Source organism: Tetrao urogallus (assembly GCF_951394365.1).
Source record: "Tetrao urogallus genome assembly, chromosome: 16".
NCBI lineage: Eukaryota > Metazoa > Chordata > Aves > Galliformes > Phasianidae > Tetrao > Tetrao urogallus.
Genome location: NC_136829.1, coordinates 6,390,658 through 6,409,095, shown reverse-complemented (window position 1 = coordinate 6,409,095; position 18,438 = coordinate 6,390,658). Strand labels below are relative to the sequence as shown.

Genomic DNA, 18,438 nt, shown 5'->3' with positions numbered 1-18,438 from the left:
GGCTAGTGAAAATGCACAGCTAATTGCAGTGACTGTGTTGAAAAAGAGCATTTTGTAGCTAAGAATTTACTCTATCAAATAGTGTTATTGTGTTCTTTGTAGCTGCTGTAGTTTCCATGGAAGTAAATAGAAGCATTACTTCCAGAGCAACCTACGTAGGTACTTGTATCTCATTGTGTTGTTGGCAAGGTGGTTTAATGCAGCATGATTTCTTCTGCTCTTTCAGCAGTGTGTTATTTGATGTGGATATAGATTTCTCTACAGTAAACCTCCCTTTTTGAAACAATTTTACAGTGGCATGGTTTCAGTCAAGTCCCCATTCCTGTCACCTTATAAGGAGGGCTCATGGAGCGTTGTCTGCAAGTCTAACAGTGCATGAAAAATAATAACTTGTAAAGGTGCCAAAATGAATTCAACTATTTATGGAGATGTTAGATAATGTGAGTGAAATGCATGCTCATCACGGCCAAGTCTTTTACGTGGCTTCACAGACAGTGCCACAACTGTAACGTGTGTTTCTTCTCTTTAGAGATGTGGTTATATTTTAAAGATTTTTTTCTTCATGCCCTTTCACAAGGCTGGAGAGATGAGGGCAGATCTATAGTGTCATTTAGGTATGAACATAACATTGTTAATGAGGCAAATCCTGTAAAAATCCAGTGTCAATCCAGTGCTTGAGCTTGTAGTTCCACAAAATTTTCTTCTAGTTAGAGTGATCCCTTAGATTATCATGGGCTGCCTTTTCCTGCCCTGTTAGCTATGCCACTATAAGTGTTGCTGCAGCAGCGTTGTGAACTATTGTGACTGGGTGCTTTTCCAGGGTTAAAGTTAGTGTTCAGTTCACTGATCCTGTTCTCTGTGGAACTTTACAGACAGGTCTGCAAGAAGTGTGATTGAGCAGACTGCTATGGCTGGAAGGAATGGGAAATGCTGGTGAAACTAAGGGTTAAGCCTTTGTGAAAGTGATTGTATTGCACGTTTGTGGTGGAAAAAGAAACTCTTTACTGCTGAAAGGCAAACTGGAAAAATGAGATTAATCTAGCAATTGGAAAAGCAGGTAGGAATGGGAAAGGTGTGTGAGAATGCAGTCTTAAAGCTGAATTCAGTGGATGGAGTAGCAGGATAGAAGTAGAGAGTGATACAGTTTAGATCTGTGGTGGGATGTGGTGAAATGTAAGTCTAGCTGAGAGAAAAATCACTGTACTATGTTTGTAATTCCATCATTTTAAATATTTAGTGTGAGCTGTAGCTGATAGACTCTGTCGGATAATCAGCTTTTATGTAAAAAAAAAAAACAAAAAAACAAAAAAACAACAAACCATCAACATCAATGACAACCAAAACAACAAGGAAATCCTCCTATCTCATGATAGAAGGAAAAAAGGTCAGTCTTACTGATTTAAAATATTAACCAAGAGATTCCTAAATGTCACACACACACACACACACACACACAAAAAAAAAAAAAAAAAAAAAAAAAAAACCACAGTAATGGGACTACAATTTAGTGTTATCTAGACTGCTACCATAGTGAATGCTTACTCCCTAACAGCTGCGCCTTTATCTTGTTAGGAAGGATGTGATGTCAGACTAATGCAGTGTGTGGGATGACCAGCAGTTGAGCAATAGAATTCCTGGTGAAACACAGACTTCTTTCAGAATTTTGTACCTAATTCTTTTTACATCCCCATACTCACAAACCTGGCATGTGCAATGAGTGCATTGGACTCACTACCATCTTAGAACAGAGTAGGAATGGTAAGTCTGCTTGCTGCTCAGGTGCAATTCAAGTGGTGCATGTTCCTCAGGTCTGATATACAGTGTATCTGCATGTGTCCTACAGCTGCTTTCCTGCTAACTGAAGAAAGTATGCAGCTTCAGATCAAATAGAAAATAAATTATATCTGTTAGGATTTCCTACAGAACACTTACTTTAAATATATGGTGACAAAAATCCTGTTTTATACAGGATATCCAACAGCCATGCTTCCAGCTGTGAAGTCTTTGAGAGTGTTTCAAACTCTAGAGGTGAAAGAGATGAAATATATGGGCTTATGCCTTAAGATAACATGGGCTGTAGCACCTCTTGAAAAGCTACAGCTGCTATAAAGCACAGGACTCAAGGGTGGGTTTTTTTTTTGTTTGTTTTTGTTTTTTTTTTTTAGGTATTTTTGGCAGATAATTAAACATGAATAAAGATTTCCTTTGGAAGGAAATGTACGTGAGGCAGTTTCACAGCATACTAAAAAAGGCTGTGAAGAGAAACTTTCATAATGCATCAGATATTCAGTGTGAAAATCAGATTTTCATCTATAGACAGCAAGTGATCAGAGTGATCCAGAACCAGGAACCTAAAATGAAAGTGTACAAATGTATTGTTCTTCAGGATAAATGCATGCATCTGGCCACAAAGCCCTTTGACCTTACAGGCACGTCAGCTACCTGCTTGGCATAAATGCATTCTCCAGTAGTTGCTGATAGTTCACAGGTTACCACCCTTGTTAGGCAGGTTGATAAATCTAGCATCCAACAGGTTCCTAAAAATTCAGGAAGATATTTCCTAGGTATTTGTTGTTGGGTTCTGTCTGATGGAGGTCTTGTCTTCCCGTCTTTAAGAAGTTACTGATGCTCTGGTAGATTTAAAGTAAAGGTGAATAGCTAGGAGAAACAACCAAAAGAAGAATGCAAAACCCCCGTGTCTTTCAGGGAAAGACATGGAACAACGTTTTCTGTTTCTAACCTTGAAATTAGCATTTGCAATCAAGGACTTGGAAATGCAGGACTGAGCTGTGAGACCTTAAATGCAAGTTCTATCTCCTATGTCTTGCTTATCCTTGGAGAATGTATTTTCCATTTCTTTTTGTGTATCTGTTCCGAACATTATTTTTAAAGCTCCATCTTTTGTTCTACTGTTCTCTCTCTGCCACTGATATTTTCACCCCATGGTACTTATTTTTTGAGGACTGTGAATAATCTGCTGCTTCCTAAATAAGTGCATATGTCTCAAAACCATTGCTTCTGTCACACAGACAAATATCTTCCTTCCTTAGTGGCATTTATTTATATTTTGAGGCTTTCCAGTATATTGAATTGTATAATTCCTTACAGCACTGTTTTCTACTTGTCCTTCTTGGCAGTGGTACTTCCTGGAGAGAACATTCTACACAGTGGGCACTGTTCTATGCAAAGAACCCATTAAGTATAGTAGGTTGCACTTGTAACATTGTTGTCTTTTAGTTTCCTTTTGATTGTATTCCTACTTCCTGTCTTTCCTTTTTTCCTTTTTTCATTTCTATTTTGCTTTTATTTCTTTCCTGCATCATCGTCGTATTTCCTCTTAACATCTTTAAGGCACTGAAAAGGACAAATACAACCTATTCTAATCTCCCTGCCCTCTTTTCTGCTTTAACAAAGCTTCTAGCTTTCCCTGTCTCTATCCTTTGTTTTCCTTTCCTTCCCATCCCCCTCCAAAAAATTCACTACTCCTCTGTAAAAGAATTGGTCAAGCTGCATCAAGGCATGGGTTCGTCATGATTTGACAGAATCTTCTGAGTTCTCAAGATGTACCTGTGTGGTGATTACTGGGCCTGTATCTCTGGCTATAAATGATATAGATGGACAAGAAAATGAAGAGCAAGAAGTATTTCCTTTTAATTTCTGACCGAATTATGATGGTAATTTTAGCAGTGTGCTGATACATTTTCATCCATGCACTCGCTAATGACTGAATTGTAAATTTTGCTTTTGGGCCACCATTTTCCTGAGTCAAGAGAATAGGACTTTAGGCCTTTTCTAAGGCTGCTTCTGTCTCCTGCGTGCCGATTCTCTGATCAGTCCATGTGTGTCACTTTGGCAGTGTTCCCAGTCACCATCAGCACGACTGCATTCCTGGATCACGTCTTGGGTAGCACAAAGCTTTGACAAGTTCAGTGTGTTTAGTTTTATTTCCCTGCTGTACTTCACTGGCATTATTATTATTTTATTAGAATAATATTGGAATAGAGCGGTCAATAAGCATAAATATAAATGTTTGATAATCCTTGCTTAGAATTACTGCATGGATCAAAATGTGGGTTTTTATGTATTTGCAGTTGGTGTCTCTGAGTGGCATTGAGCTTTAAGTATGCATTCAAAAAGAAACCAATCTGGAGTGGTCTGAACTGTTAAAACTGATGTAAGTGTTCACTTGAATATCATGCATTTCCAGTGAGTTCTCGCTGCTGCAGTGGGCTGTACGATTCCCTTTATAGCAGCACTGTCATTTCTGCTACATTCCTAAAACGGAACCAACTGCCAGCGTAATCCATGAGCCTTCCTGCTCCTTGCCCTGGAAAATGCTGCCAAAGCTAAAAAGGGAAAATGCTTCCAGCAGGGACTCCAGAATTACTTATGAGATGAGAATTTAGACTGTGGGCTGTTAATCCTCTGTTGCAGCCTAAAGCATGGGAACGCAAAGAATGTAAGCACGGCGATAGGATGGTGGTTTTCCTTTGACAGTGATATCTCAAGAAATAATCTGAATTCAATACAGAGTAACGCAGAGTAGTAGTATTAATCTTACTGAGTAGCATAGTTATGAGTCATGTCAGCTCTCAAGTGCAGAGATTTGAGTGGTAACTTAGTTGTACCGTGAGAGAAGCTGGTCGAAGCTGGCTGGGGGGAAAAGGGGGGATAATCTTTATTCATGATAAAGTGAATGTGATTGTTTTGGGGGTAATTAGCACTGGGGTTATGTTAGTGAAGTGTATGTTCTGTTTGCAGCTAGCCTTGATTAATGGCAGAGGGGTTTCTATAACTTTTGCACAATACTAAATCTTGTGTTGGAAGAACCTTTATTTTGCTTTGTTTGTTTTAGCTCAATATTTAATAATTACTGTTTTAATACTGAATTTGTCCCTCCGTAACTCCCTTAGTTTTTGTTTTTGCAGGAGTAACTCTCTGATAATATGCAGTATGCTTCAGAATCACCTTCTCATCTATGATTTCCTTTGTAATTTGTCGATGGCAGCAGAATTTTAAAGCCTAGCTACCCAGTACAGACACACAATCCTGAAGAAAAACACGAAGCCTTGCTGCAGCGTTTCTAAAGAGATGACCTTTGAAATACTAATCTGCATTTGACACTTCCTTCCTCGCTGGCACAGTAATAAATCCTCCCTCTTTTGCTGTATTAGGAAAGAGAATCAAACTGCAGAATTTTAGGGAAAGGACTTAAAGCATTTTTGAATACAATGTTTGGGCATTGGCCACATGGGCCGCTTACGTGCTCTTTTCTCATTTTATTGCACACAAGATAAAAGGCAAAGAAAGCAAAAATGAATCCAACAAGCTGCATTAATCCATTTTTGTGAAAGCAGACTGATAATTTGCCACGTGGAGGTTCTGCTGCTTTTCAGGGCCTGCCTGGTGCCTTAAAAAGCGCAGAGTGTGACAGGGTTAATGGCCAGGAAGCGGCAGCTGCGGCCGGTAGCAGGGCAGCCCTGCAGGCCGCGGGGTGGGGGCCGGGGTGGCCGGGCTGCGGGTGTGCATCGCTGCCATCCCTGCCATCCGCATAGTTTGGGTCGTTCTCTGCAGCATTTTTATAGTCAGGAAAAGGTGTGCACTGAATGCCAGCAGCCCTCTTTGATAATGTAATTCTAGTTGTGTATTACTTGCTGCAGAAGTCAGCCATCAGGCTTCTCCCATGTAGGGTTTGGCTCACATTGTCTGAAAAAAAAAATAAATCCCACTGTCAGTGTATGGTTGCTGCAGTCGGTGTTAATGTGTTTACATTCTGGAATTGAAGGATTCTGTCTGAATTTTCAGTTTTTAATGTCCGTCTCTCCCATGCATGTGCACTTTCAGTTTATTTTGTTCCCTTTCTGTACCTTTGCTTTCACTGTGTGAAACACAGTGGAGAACACCAGAAAAGCGAATTTAGCTTTTTGTTTCTAAAGAATCATTTTTGTGACCTGGGTGAACTCGTCCTTCTTGAGGTTTAAAATAGCCAAATGCCTTCAGCAGGGACACGTTGAGACACGTTTGCTCAGGCAGGCAGTTTGTGATCGCTTTCCTCTGCTTGAAAATCTACGTATTTCATAGGGGAAGTCGCCTTTTGGGAGTTCTTTTCGAGTTTTTTTGCTGAAACGGGCCTAGCTTAGCCTGTCTTCTCTGTGCACAGGATGGCTCCTGCTTGCCAGAGCTGCACAAAGATAATCGCTCAGGAAGTGTTTCAGCCAATCCCCTGAAGCTTTACATTCAGATTTACCAAAGTAGCCAATCCTGGATTAGCTTTTATTAGGAAGACAGATCATCAAGCTGAAGTGCCAAGCCCTTTCTGTCTGAGTACTGAGAGCCTGTCCTCCATGTTTTATAAGTATTGACATAACACTGTGTTAACAATGCATCCACAGAGGTAAGCCTTACTTTTTACATTTTTTTTTCTCTAAGACCTATGAGTTGTGGGTTGAGAGTGTGATTCTCTGTGATTTGTTGTGCAAAACTCACACCACAGCACTTTATTAAGTTGAAACTGTTTAAATTTGCTTTCTTGGGTCACATGGTTAGTAGCCATTAGCCACAGCTTTATTTTGCAGACTGGCAAAACCTTGGCATACCTACTTCTTCACAGGAGGCTGGTGTTTTTAGAATTTAACAAGATCCTGGTATTCCAAAGAAGCTTTCTGTCTCTGAGCAGTTTGCCAGCACTATTGTCTGTTGTGTCACATGCCTGCTGAAGAGAAAATGGAAGCTAGGGAGCAGATGCATTTAACTGCCCTACAGGGAGTCAAGCAGGGATAATGGCAGACAGAAGAACAGGCAAGTTTACCTTTCTAAACAGTGAATGGAATAGCTAAGATAAGTTATCTCTGAAAAAATATGGGATTTAAAAAAACCTAGACATCAGCAAAAACTGCTAATGGCTGATTGTAGATATTGGGCCTAGGTGGTGGTGTGCTGTTGCATCATGTTTTTTATGCAGCTTATCTTAGCTTAAAATGATTATTGAACTCTTTTTCTTGCAGGGATAATTAATACAATGTGTTTCTCTTTCTGAGGGACACTGTATGGTTAATATTTTGTTCCTTTAAAAGGGAGTTTTTATGCTGCAGATTTTGGAAATGGGTTGCTGCTCAATAAAATGCAGCAGTACATCAGTTTGCAAATCTGATTCTTTATAGAAAATGTTTTTTAACTATTAGCTTTCTTCTTTTACATATTTTGAGTAAACTAATGTGCCTTTTATCTGTGCCTTTTTGTTTTACACTGTATCAGCCACAGTTCTGTGTTGTGGAGTCCAGAGGATATAAAATCATCTGTGGTTCATGACAGTAGTACATGTTGTTCGTTCTTGTTTTTTGTCTTTTTTTTTTTTTTTTTTTTTTTTTTTTAACTTTTGGTTTAATGCTACGTAATTATTTCAAGAAATTCCTTTTTGATCAATTCCCAAATCTGCCAGCCTGTTGTATCTTCTTAACTGGAAAAATGAGATGGGTGCTTGAACAGTTGGTAAGTAAGCAGCATGCTACTCTAAACATTTTTAATAGTTTTCCAAACATTTTATTTTTACTGGGTCAGTTAGTGCAGTAGATGAGGTGATCTCAGAGGTTAGCCATGTAAAAAATCCGATTTGTTTAGCGTCCATTTCAAGGGGCTTTTATGTGTAAACTGTTCCAATTTGAATGCACTGCTTTTTTTTTTTTTTTCTTTTTTTTTTTTTGATAATTTGCTTCTAAAGTTTGAAACTTATACTTGTTGTTTTCCTCAGACCAGTGACAAATATTCTACTTGCTGTTTGTTTGTAGCTCCTTAATTACCACACTCGTGAGGGTAAAGCGCAGTTTGGTTGTTAGGCTTGTAAGGTGTGATGAGAGTGCTAGTACTCAGCTATGAAGTGACCTTACAAAGTAAAGTAAGTAGTACTTAATGAGCATATGTTTTTGAAAGTATACAAGGTATAATATCAGATAATGTTGCTCAATTTGTGACTGTTTTAGAGCATTCTGTGCTCTTTATTAAGATTTCAATTGTAACCTTTGTGTGCTTGTTTTAACAAGCTGTTTTTCAGTGATCACCAATATCATTACAAAAGCAGTGGAAAGATGCTCTTTTGAGCTTCAGCATCATTTTTTGTCCTGCTTTTAGCAGTTTGCACGCTTTCATGATTTTAGGAAGCTTTGAGCTCGGGTAGCTTTAAAAATGGCAGCACCTAGGTACACTTGCATGTTAAATTCTGTTGCCAAGATAGGATTCTGTAACATAGCCATTTTCTTGTGGTTACTTGTTTCTAGATGTGAGTATCTTATTGTAAGTACCTAGCTTTGCTTAACTTCCTCCTCCCTCCCCCCCTGAAAAAAAATTACATTGTAAGTGTCTACAGTTCAATTTGCAACCTGAAACACTGCTGTGCTGTACCACTGAGTTTCATGTAATAGCAGTTTTGTGTGCAACTTGAATGCATTTTTCAGCATACGCAAAGATGCTAACGCAGCTAAGATGTTACTTCATTTTTTTGTTCTTCGATTGCTAAAAACAGAAATTACACTGGGAGATAATTTTCCTAACAGTAGGTTGTGCACATTAGCAGTTTACTCTCGGTCTCAGGAATTGCACAACATAATATTTGTTTAATATGAGGAAGCAGGAGTAAGTGATCTGCAATCAAAAAGCTTGTATTAAAATGGCTCCCACAGGTTTTGTTAAACTAGAATCTGTTTCAAATCTGCACCTCCAGACACGTTGCTGACAGTGAGGCATATTTGTATAAGCTGTCCTTGTGCATGGAATGAAACGTAGCATTGTGAGTCTGCTGAAGTTCCCTATTTTTAATCACTCGAACATAATTCTTTTATAGTTCACAAAAAAATAAATGTCTGCATTGCAGCAAGATGTCTGAGGCAAGGTAGAGACAGCAGTGTTGTTTTACAGATCAGCCCAATCACGCTGCTCCATGGAGTGCTTGAGCCAATAGAAGCAGAGGGTAGGTTAAAGATTGACAATTGCAGTGGCAAGGCTGAGAAAGGCCTTCTGGAAATTTCTACCATCTTTGTTCCATCTAAGTTAAGCAATTTCAGCCAAGCTGAAGAATTTCATGTATTTTTGGTGCTTTGTCAAGGTATGATGTTATCACTCACTTTCATAGATTGCATAATAAGAAGCACTGTGCAGTTTTTCTGCAGTTCAGGACAGATGGAATATGGGGTTTTGTTAACGTGGTCGTCATGGGGAGTGTGGGGGGGAAGCACCTATTCTTTCTACCCAAGATTTTACAGGACTGGATCTTGTTAATATCACAATTAGACAGAGCATACATGAAGCAATTTAGCTGAGTTTTATTCAGCTTGCACTAAATAGCCACTATTCTAATGTATCTAGCAGTTAATTTTATAATTGCACTTTAAACTTTCAGGCTACTAACGAGTAGATTGAATTGCCCAGGACGAACACGATTAGCCATTATTATTTTGTGCCAACATCCTGTTACTTTTATAATTAGCTGGACAAAGAATGCAGTGGGAGAAAAACAAAGGAGTGATCTGGACTATAAACTATGATGAAAACAGTAGCTTTTTAAAAGCTCCATGCTTCCTTCATTCTTCCCAGGCAAACTGTTTTAGTTGGAAGCTAAATAGCGCTAGGGAAAAATGAATGATTTCTTTAAACAAATGACGCTGCTTAACAGTGAGAGTGAAAAAAAGCAGAATATAAACCACTCTGGATGTGATGTTTTCCCCTCTCTCTTCAGGCAGGAGTTTTGAAATTTAGGGGAAGACCTGCAATTGTACTGAGGGAGCATGTACTGAAAGGGACTTCAAGCTCAAAAATTAGAAACAGGCCAACTGAATTAGAAATTTAGCTCTTGATATCAGTGTTCATGGACTTCAATTGGCTGTACTTGCTGACCTGTCTTCCATTTTGTGATATCATTTCTGCTTTGTTGTTGCTGTTTGGCTTTTTTTTCTTCTTTTTGCTTTGTTTCCAATTGGTCATGTGGGTCCAGTAGCTGAAAAGTGATTGGTGATAATCAATTTTCCATAGTAACAGTGCCAGTTCAGCACTACTGGTTTAAGGGTTATAAATTTTAGTAAAAGTTCCCCTCTTCTTTGTCTGGAATTCAGGATATTAGCTTGAATCACCTAATATTGTGAAAGTTAATCATAACATTTTCCCATAAATACATGAATCCCTTTGTAGTAGATTTAAGCCAAATAGAACAGGATTGATTTACTTAATTGCTGTTTGTAACTCCCTTGGAAGTAGTACACTGGCGGTGAGGGGTCTGCAAACCACAAACTGAAAGCCATTGTAGTAGGCCTTTGAAATTGTGTTCAGAAAGCATGTTTTAAATGTGTTTTTCAACAAACATGTCTTGTATTCGTGGGTTAATGTCTAATTTAGAAATGGCTGCACAGAAACTGGATTTTATTTATTTGATGCTTATTTGTCATTTTCGGGTTAACCCTTCAGGTGTTGTGGCGTCTGTGATTTATACTGATGAATATTGTGTTGTAGCAGTATGTTAATGTTCATAATACAGCCACTATAAATATTTATTTTCAAATTTGATTCTTGAATTATGCTTTTAGCTTCTGAAATCTGTAGCTACGAATGTTGCCATGCTTGGGCCTCAGCTCAGCTATAGTGTTTGTGGTCTTCAGAGGACTGCATGACACCAAGGGTCTCCCTCCCAGCCCTGATTTTCTCTTTTGTGGCACTGTTCTGAATATACACTGAACAGCAGGAAGATTCTGAAAATAATGTAAATGTTCTTGAAATATCTGTGTTTTGGCTTTGCACGATGGCTGAGGTAACTGGCTTAAGCTGCTGTGTGTAGATAGCTGAGAAAACATTTTGTGTATCTTAATTGCACAGTAGAAATGTAGCATTTTGCAGGAGATTTTGCAGGAGGATACATAAAATATGAGAGGCTCAAACTGGAGAGCGAATCTAAAATGGAGTGATTTCCTTAGTAACCTGTGACTTCACAAAGCCCCGTCTTGTGCCTTTTCAGTTAACATTTGGATGTCAGGTGTCCTTCTGTCATACTTTACCATTTCTGATCTTTAGATGCTTGCTTCGAATATAGCACTGCTGTTTAAACAAGAGATACTGTTATTACTGTTTATTGAATAAACTGCTACCATTTTAACTACAGTACAGGAATGAGGCAGTGCAGTGCTGTCAGACGCCATTTTAAGAATCCTGCATAAATAGCATAGCTACCGATGAGTAAGAGACTGTTATAGGTGAGTGCTTATACAAAGCTGCTATTTATTCAGCAATGGCATGCAAATATTTTTTTCTCAAATTTTTATTGAATGCAGTTTTTTGAAATCATTATTTAGGTATGCTGCTCACGGATGTGATATGGGAGAGACAGGAATTACCTTAAGGATGAAATTCAGTTTTAGTGCTTACAGTCTTAAATCAGCAGTGTGATTTTTTTTTTTTTTTTTTTTGTTGGTTTTCTATTGATTAAAAGGGAAAATGAATTCCATAAGTATATAATTCTTGAATTAATGTGTTTATTCCCTAATGTAGATCTAGACTGTAAATGTGGGCATTGGCTGTTCTGAGTGGTTTTCCATATCTGTCAGTTTTTCTTGGTTAAATGTCAAGGTGCAGTAGTTCATCTGCAACTTTTAATTGCTCTTGGTAGTTTATATAGATTAGAGCAGCTTGAAAAATTTTTGTGTATGTACTTCTTTTTTCCAAATAAGAACTACTGCTGGAGGAATCATTTTCCTAAACAGAAAAGTCAGTATTTTGTTTGTTTGTCTGAAATTTGAAAAACTGGATTTAATTTAGATTTGAAAACAACAACAACAACAACAACAACAAACAAACAAACAAACAAAAAACCCTCTTCAGGCTAGTGTAGAATATTTGAAGATGGTGCAGCTAAGTTCTTCTTGTGTTTTTAATGAACTATCACTAAATCCTGTGTATTTGCAACCTTTATTTTTTTCTTTCTGTCCTCAGCTATCCCCGAAGGAAAAACCTCCACCCCTTCCCCCCTCTCAGACATGTTAACATAATTTGCATGAAACAAATTAGCTTAACATTTTAGGAGGTTTTTTAAGAGTAAGTTTTGTCAATACAAGTGGGGAAGCTTTAAATGATTAATTGCTGTTCTGGTCAATTGACAGTGAAACTGGCAGAGCTTAAATTTCAATTGTGTTCTTAAAATACGCTCCTCTGTGTTCCTTCCGTGTTCACTCACCTAAATAAGAAGCAAGAGTAGCTTCCAGAAGAATACAAGGTATTTATTGTACTCACCTAGTTACTTTATTGCATACATACAAGTATCATTTCTGATCCGCGACCTGAGGATGTCGCATCCCTAATATACGTACATGATAGCAATGCATGCTGGCTGAAAGAACAGCTCTAAGCCCTGCAAAAATGAAATCTTTTCAAAATATCGCTGTGTAGGGTGGTCTGCTTGATCACACAGTTCTTGTTCACGTAGAAATAGATGCTTGTTTGTACTTATTTTGATGCTGCTTTTAATTTTCATTTTATTTTCACTATGGGTAATAAAATGCCAATTTCATGAGTTACTGCATTTGATTGGCTGATGAGTTTCTGTGTCTGAAAGTACTGCTTACAGCATTTTCAGCATAATTCTGATGTTAATGGCAGGTGCAAAGGTGAAAAAATCTGTCAGCTTTAGAAAAGTTACTGTAAACTTGCTGTGAATTTTTGCATGTATTTACAAACTTATATTTGAAAGATTACTGTTTCAGCCATCACTACCCCCATTCAGTGTCATGTTGGGCAAGTTATAAAAATGGCATCAAGTCAAACAATGGGATGTGCTGCTGAGGAGCTGAGTTTAGGTATCTTTTATAGCTATGTGTAACACATTTAAATCCTCTTCTCTGATGCTTCAGTGTTGTTTTTTGTTTGTTTTTTTTTTTCAAAATAACCTCAGTAATTTTCTGATGCTCTTAAACAAGAGAGTGGCTAAATGTAGTAGAGAAAAAGGACATACAGTCTGTTTCTCTAAGGGTCAGTTGTCATACTGTAGTATACGTGAGACCTGCTCTGAAAGTAATGCCTCCTTTTTTATGATATTGGTGGCATGGCAGTAGAGGCTGAACCTTCCCACCAATATTCTATTGCATTTTGTTGCTGTGTGATAGGTGGCAGCAGAGAAACAGTCTGGCAAAATGACATCTGGCATGGAAGTGCGTATGAAACGGGTGTGCACCTGGATTCCTCTGTGCAGAAAAAGTGGCACCCATTGATGTTCATCAATGTCTGCTGATCCTTCATGGACATCAAGCAGTGGATGTGAGCACAGTGAGGTGGGGGGTGGTGCATTTCAGCAGTGGTAACAACAAAATGGAAGACAAGCCATATTCTGGATGACTGTGCAGATTATTATGAGTGCAGCATGCAGGCTCTTGTTGGTGGCTGGTGAAAATGACTAGCTAAGGGTGATGGCTGTTGAGAAATAGTGTTTTGTAGCTGAGAGTTTGCTCTATCAAATAGTGTTATTGTGCTCTTTGTAGCTGTTGTAGCTCCCATGGGAATAAATTGGAGGCATTACTTTTGGAGCAATGAACGTATTTGCTGAATTTTATTTTAGTTCTGTTTGAAGGACAGTGGGTGCAGCTGTGTGGGTAGGATATATTCACCTCCACTGCTGAAACAAAGGTATAACTGTTGTGTCAAGTGCTGAGTGCATTTCTGATGGTACTTTCACGTTTCAAACCTTTGGAGAAGCTTCAGACCCCATCTTTTATAGGATGAGCTAGAGATGTATCAAGTCAAGGCTCTTGGTTCATCTTGGGACTGCTTATGCGGATTATTTTTCCTGTGTCTTTAGATCTACTGAAAGAATTCTTTAAGAGGTGATCTGGCTGAATTTCCTGAAATATTCTCATGCGAAGAGACAGATTTCAAGCTGAAGAAATCTTAGGAGTCTTGATCTATAACACCCTGTCATGACGTGAAGTTAATCACGTGACTGCAGTACTGGTTTGGGGCCTACAGGAGTAAAGAGTCTTCAATCAGCTGCAACTTGCCAAGCTGCTCTGGACAGGGATGTAGGGACAGTTCCTGCTCCTGTGCTATCTGCCACGCTCATTTCTCAGATTGTATTCATGCACAACTCTGGGCTTTGTCATACTCACTTGTAGCAACTATTTTGTTACTCTTGTTGTATTGTGTTCCCTGGAGTTGTGTGGTATGAACAAAACACACTTAATATGTTCAGATGAGTCTGGAATGTCTGGGCTGTATTAACGTAATGTGCGAGGTACTGTAAAAAGGGTATGTCACTTTTCACTCCTTCCCCACATGCCATTCACTCTCATTTCTTCTCTCTAGCACACCTACCTGTGCAGGGAGCTAGACTATAGAACTGATTCAATTAAAATTAATGTGGTTTCTGTAACCACAAGTCACGTGTTGCTGAGACCTTCCCTTTTAGTAGCCACTAGTGTAAGATGGTCTTTTAGACCTAAAGCTGAGTTGTTACAAGATTGTATGTCTGATTTGCTGAAACAGGATCTGTATTTTAAGAACAGGTAATGCATGCTGCCCTAACTACTGCACTTTTCATGGAGTTAGTGTGTGTTAATACATATTTACAAGGTGATTTTTTTTAAAAAGTGTTCTTTTATTACAGTTTGGTGATATGAAAATAAGATTTTATAAAGGGGGAAGGGAAGAAAATAGAGTGCAGCATGGGAAGAGAACAATGAACTCATCCTGTGAGCCCATCCCTTCCCATTGCTTAGGAAAGAGAATGGGCAGAGGCAAGTGGTGCATGAAATGTTTTGGTGTCTGCAACACACTGCCAGCTCCTCTTTGCTGGAGGCCCTCTGGGAAAGGGTGTAACAAATGCACAGTATAATTGATTTGCCCATGCATAGTAAATTGGTGAGCATTGTATTATGGTCAACTATGCTATGCATTTAATCTGTCCATGCAAAATAAATCTGAGAAGCATTGTGCTGTGGTCAACTGTGCAGTACATTTACCATAATTCTGGTCACGTGGCTCCCTTTCTGTGCTGCTGGAATAAACAGCCAGTTAATAGAACTTGTGAATTATTGCTATATATGAACTACAAATATACAATAATGTTTTCTGGAATTGATGGATCTTCTCAGGTTTGGGTCTTCCATACACTGAGCTCTGTTCATTTGTGTTTAAAATTTTTGCTGACACAATTATACTGTTTACGAGTGTGGAAGGAATTCCAGCCCAACTCTCTGGTAGAGTTGATTAAAAGTGGTTTTGACAAATGCCAGACTAAAAAGTCCTGCTGGTACGTTTTGCTTTTTTTAGGAAACTGCTTCAACTCGGACTAGTAACAGAACTCCTGCTAATATAACTGTTTGTTAGCCTGAAGAGTTTTTCTGCTATAAATATAACCCAAGTTCTCTATGTAGTTTCAAAGCTCTGTTTAGCTGCCTTAGGCAGATTTAGCCATAGTGGCTAAAACAAAGGTCTCCAGCTGTCCTTCTGGTCTCTATGGCAGAAATAGATGTCCCTTAGCTAGGATAGCTGGTAGAATGCTCTGTACCAGCAGTAGTTCATAGTCTGCCATGTCTGTGTAAACTGGTATCTGCAGCAGCTCATACTAACATGCCAGACAGTGAGTTGTTACTGCAGAGGGAAAGATTTACACTGTGCTTGACTGTTGTGCTTTGGTTGTGTTAGTGGACAGCTGTGATACCTGCTTCAGGCGCCGTAATTGCTTTTGTCAATGATTTTCAATTTGGTTGATTGCTTCAGTCAATGTCATATTTTTCTTTTTCATTCATCTGTAGTAGTCAGATCTCCTAAACTGCTGTGTAACTCCAACACTCCTTTTTTGTCTCTTCCACATTGCTTTCTCAGATGGCTTTCATTAGCAAGATCTATTGAGATATTTTCCTGCATGATATCAGTATAAGAAAGTAGAATATCACCAAGTCATATATATTTTGTCATCTAATTAATCATTTAATCCTACCTGGACTAAATTAGAAGTGTCTGTATAAGGATGTGTGGTTGAACAATAGTAACAACTTGGTTCTGCTTACTCTGTATTATAGGTAATAATTCATGAAGTTCTATTCCCAGTAGTTTTCTTTCTCTATAAATTTTCTTTTATAGAGAGTCATTTAAAAACTAGTAAATAATTTCAAGGATTTTTAAAACTGTGCATTACTTTCTAATTTTGCAAACTTTTTTGTGTCGCTAAATTAGTTCAGCAAATCTGTTCACTGTTGCAGGCAAGCATTTAAACATTAGCAGGAATCTGTTCACACAGCTTACAGAGGCCGTAGGTTAGGAGCTTCAAGGAATGCAATTCCTATTTGTCTGTTATGTTCAGTTGTATAGAAAGTGGCATAATCCTCAGTACTTGTTACTAGATTGTCGTTAGTGTGGAAGTGTTACCTTTGCAATAGGTAACGTGCAGCATGCATGTGTATCAGGATTGTTTCTCTCCATGTTTTAGTCCATGTAAGCTCTGGCAAATAGCACTTTAAATTTTGTCAGAAATATTAATGTAGTTCTGTTTGACAGAGTCATGTTGAATTTCTGTATTTCAAGTCAGATATGAGAATAAGACAGTCTAAATTATTCTAATTCACTTTTTTGATTCCTGCAGTTTGGCTGAAGAGGAAATAAAGGCAGAGCAGGAGGTGGTGGAGGGGATGGATATCTCCACTCGATCCAAAGGTGAGTAAGAAGGAATATTTCACATGTTCCATAACAGAAAAATATTTGTAAACCAGGAAAGAAAACTGTGCCATCTATGGTGAAACTGCACTTGAGAGAAGACTCACTCTGTTTTTTTACAGTGACAGTTGGGTCTTGGAATGTGTTTTGATTTTTGCTTAGTTTTCATTGTATGTCATACCCACCCCCCACACTCCATTGTTATTTCTGATTTATGCACAAGTAAATTTAGGTCCTTGGAAAGAACATCAACCTTCTGTATCATCTTACTTGCCATGGCTTCTCTTGAAGATTTGCAATATAGGAGAAACTAATAATATGAAGGTGGTGTTTCATACAGTGACCAATCCTAATTTTCCTAAGAATGAAGAACACTAATGTTTCTGTTTGCACAAAAATTGGTTCACTGAGCAGTGTGTCTCAAAAATGTTTATGTATGCATTCCATTATCCCCACCTGAAGTAAATTTGGTAGTATTGCAGGTGACTGGGAATTTCTGTCCCTCTGGTTTTTAACTTTTTTCTGTGAATGAATTACTACAGGCAAACGCTGTTGTCTCTCAGTATAAAGAAACTTAAAGATGTAAACATCTCTATTGGTTTAAATAATGCCACAGTCACTTGGACTGGAGCAACAAAAGTGCCCTGCAATGAAATACTTGCACGTGATTGCTTGCTACAGTTCAGTGTAGTTGAATGCCAGCTGCCTGTCCACACTCCTTTTGTACTTGCAGCAGACTTGGCTTTCAGGTAAGCCAAGCAATTTATGTTGCTTTTATGCATTGCATTTCTGTCATGTTTGTTCTTTCAGATAGTAATTTTCTTTCAGTTCTCTGGTAGGATTAGATGAGGTGGTATATTTCATCTCTGTCATCTGACAGCTCACAAGAGATTTGCTTACTCCTTTTGACTCCCTTTGCCCCCTTCTCCCCTTTGCTCATTGTCTTGCGCTTCAGCCTCCATCCTTGGACCGTTTTTGATGTTTACTTCTTTATTTCAGTTGACAAAACTAGGAGAAAGTCAACTTTCTTTTTTTTTTTTTTTTTTCTTTTCTTTAATGACTGTGGAAAGATGGTATCTCCTGATCCTCTCTACTCCCAGCTTTGTGAGGTCCCACCACTTTATTCTTCTGTGGGGCTTGTCAGATCCCAGCTGATATAGGAGGCAAGGGGAGTTATTAGATGCATTTGGCTGCCCATGGCATAATTCACCTTCAGTTCACCTTAGGAAGACTTTGACCCAGATATTAATGATAATAATATAAATTTCACACACATCAAATGAGCTAAATTGTTTCTTTTGTCATTCTGAAATTCAGTATCTGGAAGATTTTTATGAGTTTAGTAATATTTATGTGGATGTCTGCATTTTCACACTGTCGCTTTACTTAGCACAGAAACAGATGTATGGTCCATACAGCAGGTTTCAGTTCTCTTACCTTAATTGGAGTGCTGATCTGACCTCAAGGTGTGTTGATTTAATGAATTAAGCCCACAAGGAACCTTTTGCTTTCCTTGTAGGGTTAAAATGAAATTAAGCTGATTAAATAACTTATGATTATTGAAAGGGATGGACTTTCATCTTCCAGTCTCATCTTTCATTCCCGTGATCTTGCAGCTCCCATTGCTTGGGCTTGGATCAGTTCAAAATAGAAAAATGAAGACTTGTTTTGTACTGAGTTTCTATTGGTACAATTCCCTGAACAAGCTCGTGGGCAAGCTCCTGTAGTGATTGAAGGGAGAGTGGTTTGTAAAACAAAGACATTGTTACC

General features: G+C 38.4%; 1 protein-coding gene across 1 annotated transcript in view; it reads left to right on the top strand.

Annotated features, from left to right (window-relative positions):
- Positions 1-7,464: 7,464 nt before the first annotated feature.
- Positions 7,465-18,438, top strand: part of ZMYND8 (zinc finger MYND-type containing 8) — a gene marked incomplete at both ends in the record, with an annotated part of 51,937 nt that continues 40,963 nt past the window's right edge. The window contains 4 exon segments of the mRNA XM_079543502.1: positions 7,465-7,488; positions 13,128-13,183; positions 13,185-13,292; positions 16,598-16,668. Of these exon segments, the coding sequence (XP_079399628.1) occupies positions 7,465-7,488; positions 13,128-13,183; positions 13,185-13,292; positions 16,598-16,668 (259 nt within the window).